This window comes from Dendropsophus ebraccatus, chromosome 13, assembly GCF_027789765.1.
Source record: "Dendropsophus ebraccatus isolate aDenEbr1 chromosome 13, aDenEbr1.pat, whole genome shotgun sequence".
In the NCBI taxonomy this organism is placed as follows: Eukaryota; Metazoa; Chordata; class Amphibia; order Anura; family Hylidae; genus Dendropsophus; species Dendropsophus ebraccatus.
Genome location: NC_091466.1, coordinates 13,279,487 through 13,295,035, shown reverse-complemented (window position 1 = coordinate 13,295,035; position 15,549 = coordinate 13,279,487). Strand labels below are relative to the sequence as shown.

Below are 15,549 nucleotides of genomic sequence, written 5' to 3'. Positions count from 1 at the left end.
CATAACAAATCCCCCCCTCCCCTCAGATCAGGACAAGCTCCCAGCTGTCAGGCCTCCATTCCTCCGTGCATATTCATGTGTGCACACTCAGGCCGGTCAGGAAGTGCAGCCGCCGGCCTGAGAGTGTGCTCACATGAATATGCACGGAGGAACAGTGATGAGGACTCGAGCCGAGTGGGCGGGCAGTGCAAGCAAGCGGGCAATCAGTCAGCTTGCTAGTATGCTGCGGCCCCACAGCTGACAGGCGCAGTGTTTGGCTAGGGTCCCGCGCCTCACACTTTGAGAAGCGCTGGTCTATAGAGAATGAATTTCTTATGTGGCCAGAAATCACATACACTTTTTTTTCCTTTTATCCCAGAGGGAAAATGCAGCAAGAGGAGACCCAGGTAGGTCATATACTATTACGTCCATACTGCAACCGATGGAAGAAGAGTGAACTGATGATTACTTGTCTGAACTTCCCCATCAATAAAATATATCTCTGTATACAGTTACAGTAACATTCCGATAATATGAGGTCCCAGGGATAACAAAGGATTAAATATCCTGCAACACTGCATGTGTAATATTTACTTACCTGCTTCATGCTGATGCATTGGTGTTGATGGTCACCAAGGGTGTAGTGTTAAAGGGTTATTCCACAAAAACATAACTTTTGATATGTTGCTGCCCATGGTGAGACTAACAATTTCTTCCATACTTGTTATTATCTATTCAGTCTCCTTCCCCCAGTTCTCAGCTGCTGCTTTCTGCTGAAGACACAAAAACCTATGTGTGAGCTTTTCTCTCTGTCTCCCCCTCCCTTCTGAGACAGCTGATCTAAACAAGTCCCTGGCAGGCTGTAGCTGCTACTTTGTAGCTTCTTTGTAATGCTGGGAGAGATAATTTGAGGTCAAGTTGATGCTGATGAACTCACTCTGATTACCCTCTCGGCATTACAAAGTTGCAGATAAGGACTTGTTTACATCAGCCGTCTCAGAAGGGAGGGGGGAGAAGGGGGAAACAGAGAACAGCTCTCACACAGATTTGTCTGTCTTCAGCAGAAAGCAGCAGGTGAGAACTGGGGAAGAAGACTGAATAGATAATAAGTATGGAAGGAATTGTTTGTCTCATCATAAGCAGCAACATATGAAAAGTTATGTTTGAGTGGAATACCCCTTTAAGGACTAATTATGTGGGATATAATAGTGACCCTATTATATATGATATGTTTTATTTATAAGCTGTTCCCATTGGTTTATTCTCATTTCAGAAGGCAAGCCTGCACAGGAGGAATTATCTCTGGGTATTGTATTTCCTCTTTTCTGTCTGAATTGTCTTCATGTTACAATCTCAGTATGGGATCTGTCCGGCCGTTTCTTGGCTCTGTGATTCCATCTGGCGGCCGTTTCAGCTTCCAGTAGAATTGTGCTTTCCAGCCTTGTTATTGAGTGATGGGCGTTACTGCTCCTGTAGAAGTTACTAAACCATTCAGTATAGTTGGACTTTGCTCATTTCTTATGGTGTGATTACTATTTTTTTTTTTTATAGCTAATCCTGAAAATCTAAAAGATGATGATGATGATGATGATGATGATGATGATGATGATGAAGATGAACAATTTGTTGATGCAGTACAAGATCTTGAAGAGACTAAAGACGCCCACACATCCTAGATTCCTCTGCATTCCCACATGCTTAGCTGAACAGTTTACAATGAACTCAGTGAAATAAGCCGCCTCCAGACTTGCGTGGCTCATCTTCAACGTGAACAAAGGAGAGGGCGTTCTAAAATTAAGCGCGCCCAATTTTTTTTATATTGAAAAATTTGCCACTAGGAGAGTAATGGAGCGTGTATGGACTCATGTACATCCTCTGTACACATCCCAACTATACAACCCATGATATCCCTAAATCAAGAGAAAAACAATTATGATACTGTACATTCCCTGCTGCCTCCCATATTGACGTTTCACCTAAAAGCATTACTTTATATAAGTCCACTTATTTGTTAAATTATCAGTCATGTCTATGTGGTTGTTAGAGATCCACAGCTAAAGAGTCATCCAGGATTAGAAAGACATAGCTGCTTTCTTCCAGAAACAGCACCAAACATTTCCTGTGTGGTATTACAACTCATTTCCATTCACTTCAATGGAACTGTGCTGCAATACCAGACTCAAACTGAGGACGCGAGGGGCGCTGTTTCTGGATTCTAATCTTGAATAACCCCTCTAATAACTATGAGGAAATAAATGAGAACCCTGTAGGGCTTGTCACAGCTCTTGACTTGGAGACCACAGTGGTATACTCCTCATGGAGGCAACTGAACAAAGGATCACTTGCAAAATGGCACACATGGCGAACACTGGTAGATGGTTTCCAAGACATATTACAGATTGGGAGTAGACAGCCCAAGTACCGCCTGGAATTCCGTGATTCAGCCTTGCTAAGTGCCAGGCGGTACCCGGGCGGTCTTCTCCTTCCCAACAGACCAGGAAGGCATCGAGAATCAAATGCGGAAGGTTCGAGTTCTATGGAACCTAAGCTTTTCCGATGTTCAATCATCTTTATCCATGACACATAGTATCCTTGGACAGATCAATAAACAGTCTACGGATGGCCTGAGGGGCATCTGGAATCATTGTATCTATGGTTGTCTAGTACTGTATGTAAAATAATTATTACACTGGACTATTTTATTTAAGCAGTTGCAATAGTATCCTCAGAAGACGTGAGCATCTTCCTTCTAAAAAATTTCGAATTCCAAATTTCCAGTTTCTCGGACTTTCTAATTTCCATCGTTCGTACTTGTGCTGCCGAATTTCCATAAAAAAAAATACTACAGAAGAACACATAATAGTCTATCATGAATTGGCCTTCTTTTATCATTTTTAACGATAAGTCCATGAAGTTCAGCGCACTCAGCCCTAGTTCATCAATACGTTGATCCAGAAGAAGCCAATGAGAATCTGAACCATGGTTGGAAATGAATAAAGATAACAAAAAAGAATCATCTGTATAAATCCAGTCTGATCATAAAATAGGACTTCGATCAAGCCCCTTGTGAAATCATCTAACGGATTGATCTCCTCTGTTGGTGGAGAGAACCATTGCCTTACAGCACCGGCCATGGAGAGGACTTTCTTTGCTGTGAAGGGGGTGTGGGGGGGGGGGGGGGGTAGTATGCCTTCTTCTTCTTAGAGATAATAAAATGGAATTGATCCCAATGATACAATCAGTATATGGCATTTTTTTTTATCCCCAGAACACCCCCAGTCATTGAACAAGAGTCACTTTATACAACCTCATATTTGGAGCAAAGCTGCTATCAAAGTCATTTTTTGTTTTCGTAACCCAATACAAAACGTGACTATAGTTTTCTTTTCTCTTTCACACATTGGTCTGTGTCTTTGAGGCGATCTTCACGTCAGAATAGGTCACAGTTGACTGGTCCTTCAAAACAGAATACATGGATTTATATGTTAGAGAATTTCTAATCCAGGTAAAGGTCGATTGTGCCCTATGTGGAATGTATACATCGCCAACCTGTCAAAATGGCCCAAATATAGTCTGATAGGAACGACCTTCCGGTCATTTCCACAGCATACAATATGTGTACAAATAGGTATATGTTCATTCCATGACCTGAATGTAGTAACTAGCTTTATTTGGGCCCCTGCCCGTCCTTGTTCATATATGTCATTATCCCATTCTGACAGGTTGTCAATGTAACATGCCATGAAAGGCACAATCGGAGTATGAACATAATGAGATAGAGGTCATTGTGCATTATGCCCACTTTGTCATGACTAGAGATGATCTAACATCGGAAACTCTTAGGTTCTATAGAATTTGAACCTTGTCGAACCTTCCGCATTTGATTCCCGATGCCTTCCCGGTCCGTGGGGAATAGGTAATAGGCTGAATCCCGGAATTCTAGGCAGTGCCCGGGCTGTCTCCTCCTTCCCCACGGACCGGGAAGGCATCGGGAATCAAATGCGGAAGGTTCGACAAGGTTCAAATTCTATAGAACCTAAGAGTTTCCGATGTTAGATCATCTCTAGTCATGACAACTCATCAGCAACCCTGCAGTAGTGTAGTGAGGGGTCTGGTGGGGTGACAGAGGGGGCACCCTTCCTCTCTTTACCCGCTTAAATGCTAAGGTAATTATTGACCCCAGCATTATTGACCCCAGACCCCAGCAAGGGATTAAACAGTAGTAACCAGAGTTACAGCACCTGCAAACGATGGTAAGGACTCTCCTGAGCCAGCAAAATCTTTGTACATGTGAAAGGCCACTCATCTATGGAGGAGGTTGAGAAGGAATTAAAGGTGTACTCAAGCGGGGGGGGGGCTGTTTTGGGATCTGGCCGGGGAGGTGGTCACGTCACGTCTCGAGCCCGCATCAGATACCACGAAGCGGCTGGGGATCGGAGCGCCGCGATACGGGACCCCCCCGCTGGAACCAGGGAGTTGAGTGGACGCCGTTGCCCTCAACCACCACCTCCCCAGCCAGATCCCAAAATAGCCCCCCCCGCCGGAGTACCCCTTTAATGGGCTTCCTCAGGCCTGTAACATAGATGGCCTACCCTTAGCAGCCCTGTTGTTCAGCACAATAAAGAAGACAGGGTGTCAGTTGCTGTTCTTGTTTACTCCTTAGAGGTACAGTATAACTATAAGTGGTGCAAAGGGGGTCCTGTTACAGATGTTACAATGAGGCCTAGGTGCAAATGTTTGTTTCGTACACTGACCTTACTACATGTCAATTTTGAAGGATAGAGAGACAGAAGTGTTATGTGGATGTATATTGATGTGTCCACTCAGCTTACCTGTACTTCTCTTGCTGGAGGACCTGAGAGACAAAAAAAATCTTAGGTTCACACTACATTTTTGCAATTTTTTTTTAACCGTTTTATGCAAAAAACAGATGAGAAAATGGAGGCATTTGTGGCCATCCCATTATAAAAAAAGGATCAAAAAACGGATCAATTGAATCTCCATGAGAACAGAGTTTCTTTTTCATCTTACCTATTCTTACCTAATAAAACTATTTGGGTGGGGAATAGGTCAATCAGTTGCGTGACTCGCTATTGATGTCATCACACAAACACAATGTAATGTAAAATTTTCTGAATATCTGTCAATTGAGTATATTTTAATCTACATTTCTAGAGTTAGGCAGGAGTTTATCTTTAGACCCTTTGTTCTGCATTTGAGCTACAAATGGGACCTACATGCACCCTCTATATCACCTAACCCATAGTATACATCCAGACTGCCATTGTAGCAGGCAGTTGAAATTCACCTGCTGTGCTACCAAACTGATTTGACTTTGGGCCATGCCAGGGCGTTGAGTCTAGGTTTTCACCCTTCGTCCTGCTCCAGGATGTGAAAGTTGGACTTCTACTGCCAGATGACACCAGTTTACTCCTGGATCATGGTGCCGGTGTGGATAGCAACTGTTCCTGGGGATCAGAAAGTACCTGGGGGACAGGCTGGTGGCCAAACTCAGCAGCATGGGTCGTGAACAGAAGAATCAGAATGGTACCAGGGATGAGACAGAAGCGTAATCAAACTCAGGTGGTGGGTTAGGGAAGGTGGCTTAGATCAGGAGTCCAGGACAACAATAGAAGAGGCAAAAACACCCAGAAGAATACACATAAACGGAATAGTAGATACTGGAACAACACTTCTGCTCAGGAACACAAGGAACCAACATTACTCAGGCAAGAATGACTAGACGCACAGAGCACAGTCAGGAGGAGAAAGGATGCTGATGGACAGGACTGGGCCATGACCAGTGAGCTAGAAGAAGAGAGCGGCAAGACTGGGACCAGGCCGAGAACGGAATGCCATGGAGCAGACAATAGTAATCTGTTCTATATTGTAGTAATAGAAGCAAAATGTAAGCTCTTCTTCATCATATATTGTATACAGAAGTCATATCATCATCATGACATGGCTGCGTGGGTGAGCGTATAGACCACAAATACCACCAATGATGTCCTTTTCAGTTTTGTTTTTGCACTTCCAACCTTTTTTAAATTAATTTTCAAAAATAGTGAAATTAATGTTTCATTGTTCCTCAAATATAGAATGTGGTCACAAATGTATACGGGTAAGTGGTTCCCTAACACTTCTGTGTATGAGGACCATGTTTGATCAAAAGGGACTCTCCTAACACTTAGCAAGTTATGCATGGTTCCTCTTCAAACTATATTGTATACTTAACTAAGTAAATTCATTGCAGATTATGACTAACCTTTATGTCGGCATTTTATGTCCAGCTGAGTATACAACATGGCAGCCTCCTCACGACTGGCTTCTAACAAAGCAGAAAATAATAATAAGTCATTTAATATAATTAATTTAGAATATTTCGGGAATGGGTTTTATGGCCTGAGCGACCAAACCATAAGGAGACATGCACTGACAATGAAGAAAAAGGAACCGGTCTATGAAATTAGTCTTAGAGTCTTCACCAGGCAGCAAAGAGAAGGAGGAGAGGGGCGCTAGTAGTGCAAATCAATAAGTAAAGTGTAGTCAACAATCCAAACATTGGTGACAGTAACCTAAAACCAAGGTGATCAGAGGCAGTGAAAGAAAATGATAAAACGGGGCCAAGGGGTAAAGACTAGAGATGAGCGAACCTGCCGAGGTTCGGGTTCGTATGAACCTGAACTCTCGGCTTCTGATTCCCACTGTCTGCCTATGGCTATGGCTGTATCCCAGTTTTCCAGGTGGTTCTCCGGCTGTATCCACCCTCTTTACGGAGCGGGCAGACAGAGGGAATCAGACGCCGAGAGTTCAGGTTCATACGAACCCGAACCTCGGCAGGTTCGCTCATCTCTAGTAAAGACCAGATCAGGAATCGGGAGTAGTAGTAAACCCTAAGATGTGGTAAGATAATGGAAAGCACAGAGGTCACTATCGCCACCTTGGAGTGGTGGGATGGTAGCAGTTGTTCACTAGTAGACATCAGTGGACACCTCAAATGATCTCTGGACTAAATATAAAAGGGCCATCATGGTGTCATCATTCTACCATTGGTGGTGGTCTTAACTAATAAGACTCTTCCAATGAGACTATCAAGAAACAACATCTACATGGAGCTTGTATGTTCTCTGTGTTTCTGTGGGTTTACTCTGGTTTAAATTTGGAATTAAAATTCTGAGCTCCAATAGGTACACGAAGTGTATGACTCAATTACCAACTGGGTGTTACCAATCGAGTGGGAGGAGTCTCTACACTATCCAATCTACAGTACCAGACAGTGTAGCCTCCCACTGGTAACACCCACTTGGTTATTAAGTCTTACATTTTTAGTAAGAAAGGATATGCAAAATAGCTCTCACACCTCTTGAGCAAAGAGATGTCCCTTCAAGTCAATCTAGAAATCTTAAAACATTAACTGGGGATTTTACGCCAAGCCAAAAATCTCTCCAAAAAGGAAAGTTTCCCATCTGCATACAGCTGTTTCGGGGTTGTTGCCCCTCTTCAGTGCAGAGCAGGATGTTGGCTGGCTAGTGAAGGATACAAACTGTGCTTGAGGAGAGTCTGTCATAAAGACATGTGGAGACTTAAAGACCATTGATAATCCACTAAGAATTCTGGGAAGAAAGGATATGCAAAATAGCTCTCGCACAGAAGAACGCCACAGAACTATAAGAGAAAATTTTATAGAATTGTTATTTCTTAGGGAATACAAGTATATACTAAAACAGACAGGCCAGGCATGGTGACCTTTAAGTGGTTGAAATTTTTTTCACTTCTGTGTAAGTTGTATAAATGTATCCACAAACCACACAGTGAAGGTCTCACACATTTTATTTATAGTTTCTGAGTTTTGCTTCATTCACGGCTCAAGGACCTTATGAAGTGAAATATTTAGTTGAGAAGGAACATTCATTATAACATGTTTTGCATAGAATGGCTAAATACTTAAAGTGGTTATCCAGCAAAAATCTTTTTCTTTCAAATGAACTGGTTTCTATTTAAATATCTCAAGTCTTCCAGTACTTATCAGCTACTGCATGTCCTGCAGGAAGTGGTGTATTCTTTTCAGTCTGACACAGTGCTCTCTGCTGCCACCTCTGTCCATGTCAGGAACTGTCCAGAGCAGGAGAGGTTTTCTATGGGTATTTGCTGCTGCTCTGGACAGTTTCTGTCTCGGACAGAGGTGGCAGCAGAGAGCACTGTGTCGGACTGAAAAGAATACACCACTTCCTGCAGGATATACAGCAGCTGATAAGTATGGGATGACTTGAGACTTTTAAATAGAAGTAAATTACAAATTTATATAGCTTTCTGAAACTGATTTATTTGTAAAAAAGATTTTCACTGGATAACCCCTTTAAAGGGAATTCTGGAAAATAATTAAAATAATTCTGTACTCATTTGTGTTCAGAGCAAAGTTACAGTAAATAAAAATAAAAAAAATACCTACCCTCCTTGCTCTCCCACTGTTGTCTCTGTACCAGTTCCTGTTCCAATTCTTATTTCTGTATCAGCACTTAGACCTTCCTCCTAAGCCAATCAATGACTGAGGTTGGACACTCCTGTGGGCACTGAATGGCTAAGCAGAAAGGCCACACAGAGCAGTGGAGCAGGGACTGACATCCAGACAGTAGTGGGGGAACAAGGAAGGTAAGTATGGTTATTTTATCTAATGAACTGTACCCTGAGATCAGTTGGGTACATTTTTTCACAGAATACCCTTTTAAGTATTTGGTGATTCTGAGCGAAACTCACATGTTCTCGCTCTTCTTCTCAACAAATTATTTAGCTTCTTAAGGCCCTCGTAAACTTCTTACGCCTGTTGACCCAACCTGCGGGCCAACCATTAGTAAAGAGTGTATGGAGCACAAAAAACAAAACTCCAAAATTATGAATAATAAAAATTCTAGTCCCTGTTACCACTCCTGACCTTCCCATGAAATTCAGGAACATCCTCTCTTATAGCTCTGTGATCTGCTGTTCCTCTGTTAGTTTTATTAGAAATGTATGGGATACCAGTGGGGGCGTGTCCCTACAGACACAATGAGGTGCAGCGGGGACTGGGACAGACAGCAGCGTCAGGGGAGTGAGAAAAGTGAGTATACATTGTTTTCTATTATATGCACCATGACCACAGTTGGATAGCAAAACAAAATGTCTTCAGAATATACTTTTATGTAGTACACCTGAACAGTGGAGCTAGTTTGCACACACCTGTTTTCCGCCTCTTCTTAATATTTTGATATCCAGAAATTAACATGGTGATAACAAACATCAAGACCAGAGCGGCTGTGCCGGTCACACACATGATTATCACAATCCATTCTGCAAGACGAAAGTTATACTATTATTTCTGGTGACGTTGGGACATCATCTGCAGAATGAGGACAAGTTATATGGATAAACAGAAGATGGGGACCATCAAAACCTCCCTTTCCATTTGTTCAAACCCTAATGCACCATACAGGGAACCTCTATACTATATACACCTATTTACTAAACTCAACGCACGATGTCCATTTTGGGCAAATCCTTTCTCCATTAGAATTAACTCGACCAGGGCAGGGTATCTTGTTGGTGCCCCTACCTAGCACCTTCCCTCAAAGCATGCTCCTTGGTGTCACCATAATGGCATTGTATGTTTGACAATTAGTTTTTTCTAATACACTGTCCAGTTCTATGGATACTTTTCCTAACAACCAGACTTTATAATACGGTTGTCATGCTGCACAGTCCTAGCAACTGGTCTGTTTTAATTTTCCAAATAGCGTAAAGCCAGTTTCATTTGTGGTAATACCTGTTAAAGTGAGGAAGTTTTCTGAATAAAATTTGATAGGACTCCTAGGAGACACAGTAAGAGTCCTGTAACTCTGCCCATACATGATTGACAGCTTACCCAGTGTCAGAATCGCTACAGAAAAAACTGTCAATCACTGTGTGAGGGCGGAATAAACAGGAATCTTACTGTTTCGCCTAGGGGCCCAGTTCATTTCCCCACTTTTTATTAGCTTTAACCCTTTCACGACCTGGGGTCATTGATGCCTCCATGCCAAGGTCGTATTTGGACATCAGCTTATGGGATCATAATGATATCCATATGTCTGCCCCCTCTCCTTCGTCCCCTGCCACTGTTACAATCCTATGACAGCGGCAGGGGAGAGAGGGGAGGGGGCAGAGCTCACGGGCGTGCCCAGCCTTCACTCCCTCCTCCTGCCGGCAGCCGTAGTTAGGAAACCGGAAGCCTGGGGCTTCTGGTTTCCATGACTACCATCAGAGCTCTGCGATCACTTTGCAGAGTCCCGATGGACAACGGCAGAGAATTCTCCTTCTGTAGAGGGAGAATTCTCTGTCAGAAGCCCTATAGATGCTGCGGTCATGCTGACTGCAGTATCTATAGGGTTAACTCTCAGCACCGGAGCGCGGCTCCGGTGCTGAAAGTTGCGGCGGGTCCCGCCGAGGATGACACAGGCGCAGCTCTTGCGTCTGTGTCATGCTGGATTGTTAATTAACGTCACTGCAGCATCAGGCATAGGCTGCAGCAACGATAATTAACTGTGGAGTGGCGGGAAAGGGTTAAGTCCTACAACTGTATATCACCAAGCTGACCATCTAACCCCTATCTATTGCTGCTCTCACATAAGTCATCTGGCAGGATCACTTTAAGCAGTGTGACTTTTATTCATGGTTATCAGTATAGTGTCTATATCAACTTATCTTACCTCTGACCTGTTTACTGGACTTGGTGGTCTTCACCTCAGTGGTGGTCCTTACAGGAGAAGTTGTAGTTGCGTTACTGAAGACGTAGATTTGCTCCTCTAATTATTAAATTTCAATAAAAAAACACAAAAATGTAACAAAAACATATATTTCATATATTTCTGATGTGTTTTCTAGAGATAGGTGTTGGTGGTAAGGCTTTTTTTACTTTTTGGCATATAAATAAATTAAAGGGTGTTACCCAGCCTTATAAAATGTATTGCCTATGCTTCCATCAAAGGCACAAACCAGGAGGATAGACTTCTAAACATAGTCTTCTGGTACCAGGCTGCAATATGTCACCTACCATACACTGTCAGATTGTAGAGCTGAGCACACTGTCCAAGTCCCCGCCTTAGGATGCTGCCTTTATAGATTCCTTGGTCTTCTTTTGTTAGTTTGACTATTATAAGTGACCCATTAGCTGTAACGCTCAGCCGTCCATTATAGGAAAGACTTCTAACAGTAACAGGTTTCTCAGGTTCTGTCACCGCAAAGATACTTTTGTCCTTGTTCATCCAGGTGATGTCCTGGAACTCAGTCTGCTGTATGGGGAGCACCACCTCACCCCCCACCTTACTGGAGAGATGTCTTGTATCCCTGCACACTTTTTCATTAGTCAAACCTGAAATAGCAGGGAAAATAAGAAAAATAAAATCAGGAGAAGCTCCTCCACCTTTACAGACACTAAATCAATTACAGTCCAACCTCTCCACCATGGTCAAGACTAAAGACCTGTCTAGGAAAACAAGAGGCAAAATTGTAGACCTGCACAAGGCTGGGATGGGCTGCAGGACAATAGGCAAGCCGCTTGATGAGAGGGCAAAGACTGTTGGCGTAGTTATAATTAGAAAATGGAAGAAACACAAGGTGACCGTCAATCTTTCTCAGTCAGGGGCTCCATGCAAGATCTTGACTCATGGTATAAAGATGAAAAAGGTCAGGAATTTGACCGAAACTACACAGAAGGACCTGGTCAATCTGAAGATCTGAAGAAAGCTTGGAGTACAGTCTCAAAGATAACTGTTATGGATTTAAATCGTGCAGGGCACGCACGATCCTCCTGCTCATCCCAGCACATGTCCAGGCACATTTGAAGCTTGCCAATGACCATCTGGATGATCCAGAAGAAGTATGAGAGAAGGTCACATGGTCAGATGAGACCAAAAAAACTTTTTGGTATCAACTCCACTCCCCTATTTTGGAGGAAGAAGGAGGATGAGTACGACCCCAAAGAACACAGCCCCAACCATGAAACATAACAGGGAAACATCATACCTTGGGGGAGCTTTTCTGCAAAGGGGACAGGACAACTGCACCATGTTGAAGGGAGGATGGATGGGGTCATGTATTGCAAGATTTTGGCTAACAACCTCCTTCCTTTAGAAACAGTATTGAAGATGGGTTTTGGCTAGGTCTTCCAGCTTGACCCAAAACACACAGCCAAGGCAACTAAAATTTTCAATATCAGCAGTGTATCAAATACTTATTTTCCTCACTATAGTTCACAAATGGAATAGAAGCTAAAGGTGTCCATACATCTTAGAGTCAGCTGAACCCAGCACCTTTAGTGTATGGTGACCTCCTGACTCCAACCACCAACAAATTATAGATTGGGTTTATTGGATTTTGAGAGGTATAAGCAGGTGCCATGGCTGTCTGTCTGGGACTAAACCTACTCCGCTTCAGGACATGGGGAAGGACACTATGTCCAAAATACGAGAGAGTTGACATTACAATCAAAGACTCTGGCTCAATTTTTCTCAAAATGTCTTACCTGTTCTGTTCCTGATACCACCACTTATTATGTTTTATGAAACATGATAGAGGAGAAAACGCAATGATTAGTCTATTACATCACCTACCATACAATGATAGCCTGTATAGCTGAGCGCACTGGCCTAGTCCCCTTCTCAGGATGCTGCCTTTATAGATCCCTTGGTCTTCCATGGTTAGTTTGATTATCATCAATGACCCATTAGCTGTAACGTTCAGCCGTCCATTATAGGAAAGACTTCTAATAGTAACAGGTCTCCCAGGTTCTGTCACTGCAAAGACACCTTTGTCCTTTTCGGTCATCCAGGTGATGTCCTGGACATCAGTCTGCTGTACGGGGAGCACCACCTCTCCGCCCACCGTACTGAAGACATTTCTTGTATCTCCGCACATTCTTTCATTGGTAAGTCCTGAAATAGGAGGCAAGTTCAGAAATATAAAATCAGTAAGGAAAGGAAAGAATATATACAATATATATCCACCCCCCCCCCACACACAAACCTTTGCCACATGAAAATTTTCACCATGGCTCCCAGAAATCTCAAGTAGTTGCACCTGTAAAGTTCTTAAGATTCTATTCAACTCCAAAAGACCAACTTCTGTAAAGACCACCTCAGGGCAGATTATATATAACAGATCATAAGGCCACCAAATGTTACTAGGGTCAAATGTATATCTATCATGGCTCGAGAGACCCAAGAACTTGGCATTGACCATGGACCTTTCAGATGGAGGAGTACATTATGGACAACTATAAAGAAGCTGACCTTCTCCAAATCAACATTCCATCCAATGATGAAGCAGAGTATGTCGATGCGGAATCAAGTTTGATCATAATTTTAAGTTATCTTCAAGATTAAGTGACTTTTGTAGGTCTTACCCTGCCGTAGGTAAAGAAATATGACGGAAAATGTTAGGAGATGTTCCATGTTGTTCTTTGTTGAAGAGCAGCTGTCCCAGCTTGTCTTTCACTTCTTAGTAGAGGTTAGAGACGTTGCTAGCTACATTCTGCTTTTTCTTTTTCCGACCTCCACAACCACAGACAATTATACATCTGACAATGACGATGACCAAAGCATAAAAAAAAGGAGAAATAGGTGGAGTTTTTGCATAAGAGAATTATCATCACCTGGTGGAGACATCTATCATGGTAACTAGGAGATATCAAGGTATAATAAGTATAACTGGTCAGTTCAGGCTTTAGTGAAAACGTAACTCAAGGATGACTACAGGTAAAGAGGTCTTCCGGGCTAAACAGACTGATGAGTCCTCCACAGTACCGGTCACCATTCACTGACCAGCAGGATGCAGATACCATTGATCAATGACTGTTGACCTATCCTGTGGAAAGCTCATCAGTATGTTTTAGCTGGAAAACCCCTTTAATTTCAGTATCACTTCACCATTCTGATATCCTGATAGAAGTCTAGGAAGTTCAAATATGGGAAAGTACAGTAGAGTCTTCTTCACTACTGCCACTGATCCTGTCATATGGAGGGTGGGTACAAAGAAGATGATGGGCAGTGGATTGTGAATTTATTGGCCTTTAATCTGGTTGAAGTTTTTAGTTTCCATTCAAAGACCCAGGAAGGCAACAACCAGGAACTGTAACCCCTTGAGGACCCTAGAAATTTTCATTTTTGCATTTTACTTTATTTTTTATTTTCCCTCTAAGAATCATGAGGTTCCTATCTACAGAGCCTTATAAGGGCTAGTTTTTTGCAGGACCAAATGAACTGATTTGAACCACTTCACCCAGCCCTTTCCTAAACTGCCCCATGAAGAAAATAAATGTCACGGGTTGTTAAAGGGTTAATGACATGTAGGAATATTTCTTTATATTTAACCTGCTATTTAAAACGTAAACTAAAAAGGGGATGTGAACTTCCTTTTAAGGAGCCAAACTAAGGGGCCTATTCCACAGAGCGATAATCGGCCGATTCTGCCGATTATCGCTCCGTGGAATAGAGAGAACGATCAGCTGATGATCGTGTCATCGGCTGATCGTTCATTTAGGTTCAAACCTAAAATCATCGGTCGCCACCCACACATCGCTATTATCGCTCCGTGGAATAGAGAGAACGATCATCTGATGAACGTGTCATCGGCTTATCGTTCATTTAGGTTCAAACCTAAAATTATTGGTCGCCACCCACACATCGCTATGTGGAATAGCGGGCGTGGCGGGCGACCGGCGATTTCACAAACATCATACATTACCTGTCCAGGCTGCAGGTCTTCTCCTTCTCCCGGGCCCGTGCCGCAGCAGCTTCGGAGCGGTCTGTCTGAGCTGACAGACCGCTCAGCCAATCACTGGCCGGGACCGCCACGGCCAGTGATTGGCTGAGCGGTCTGTCAGTTCAGTGAAGTACCCAAAGACGCTGCAGGAGGACAACGGGGGAGCATGGTGAGGTAGCAATAGCATTTTATAAACTGCAGCAATTTATAAAAAGTTTTCCAATGCTGGAGTACCCTTTTAGTTCTAAGAATGATGCCCTTCCTATAAACCTCCATGCCACTTATCTACCCAGCAGCAATACCACCATTTCTCATGGCAATCCTCATGTATTAACACTCTAGAAATGACATTTTCCCAAAGTTTCCTTATATAAATCTCTCTCTATTTCAAACCCTTACATAAATACATTTGCCTTTCCTCTATTTTGATTGGAAGGCTGGTAGACATCATATGAAATTTTACTATGTCGCTATACCTCCCAACCTTCTGGATGGTCAAAGAGGGGCACAATACGCACTGAATACTGGAATGTTAACTGAAGCAGTGATATAAACAATGGAGCTATGACTCTAGGTTTGTTTACTTGGGAAATGAGAAATCCCGGTCTCCAGCTCATGAGCACACCACTGATGGACAAGCTAAGACCTAAGCATCTCACAGAACAAATGAAGGTCATTCAGGCACCTCACATGGACAATCAGAACTCAGGTGGTGGCACCAAACCACTCTTTTAGCTACTCCTTTGCTCCCCCTGATGTCCCAGTGTCATTCCGGAGGTGTTGGCATCGTCTAGGGAGATT

At 43.0% G+C, this 15,549-nt stretch overlaps 1 protein-coding gene and 1 long non-coding RNA gene across 2 annotated transcripts; one reads left to right on the top strand and one right to left on the bottom strand.

Annotated features, from left to right (window-relative positions):
• Positions 1 to 358: 358 nt before the first annotated feature.
• Positions 359 to 3,138, top strand: LOC138770737 (uncharacterized). Its single transcript, XR_011359494.1, has 3 exons — positions 359 to 386; positions 1,253 to 1,285; positions 1,531 to 3,138. It is a non-coding gene; the product is annotated as an uncharacterized lncRNA (long non-coding RNA).
• A 34-nt stretch (positions 3,139 to 3,172) lies between these two features.
• LOC138771184 (pregnancy-specific glycoprotein 22-like) lies at positions 3,173 to 13,488 on the bottom strand. Its single transcript, XM_069950734.1, has 8 exons — positions 13,391 to 13,488; positions 12,600 to 12,920; positions 11,042 to 11,359; positions 10,698 to 10,793; positions 9,193 to 9,303; positions 6,245 to 6,307; positions 4,812 to 4,834; positions 3,173 to 3,435 (listed from the first exon to the last, which is right to left on the bottom strand). The coding sequence occupies exons 1-8, from the start codon at positions 13,437 to 13,439 to the stop codon at positions 3,373 to 3,375; spliced, it is 1,044 nt and encodes a 347-aa protein (XP_069806835.1). The 5' UTR covers positions 13,440 to 13,488; the 3' UTR covers positions 3,173 to 3,372.
• Positions 13,489 to 15,549: the final 2,061 nt, after the last annotated feature.

Excerpts from the sequence above, each read along its gene's own strand:
- LOC138771184 (XM_069950734.1), bottom strand. The coding sequence starts at position 13,439 with ATGGAACATCTCCTAACATTTTCCGTCATATTTCTTTACCTACGGCAG. Across the intron at positions 12,921-13,390 it reads ATTTCTTTACCTACGGCAGG|GACTTACCAATGAAAGAATG; the intron begins GTAAGACCTACA and ends CTCCTATTTCAG. Across the intron at positions 4,835-6,244 it reads CATAAAATGCCGACATAAAG|GTCCTCCAGCAAGAGAAGTA; the intron begins GTTAGTCATAAT and ends TTTGTCTCTCAG.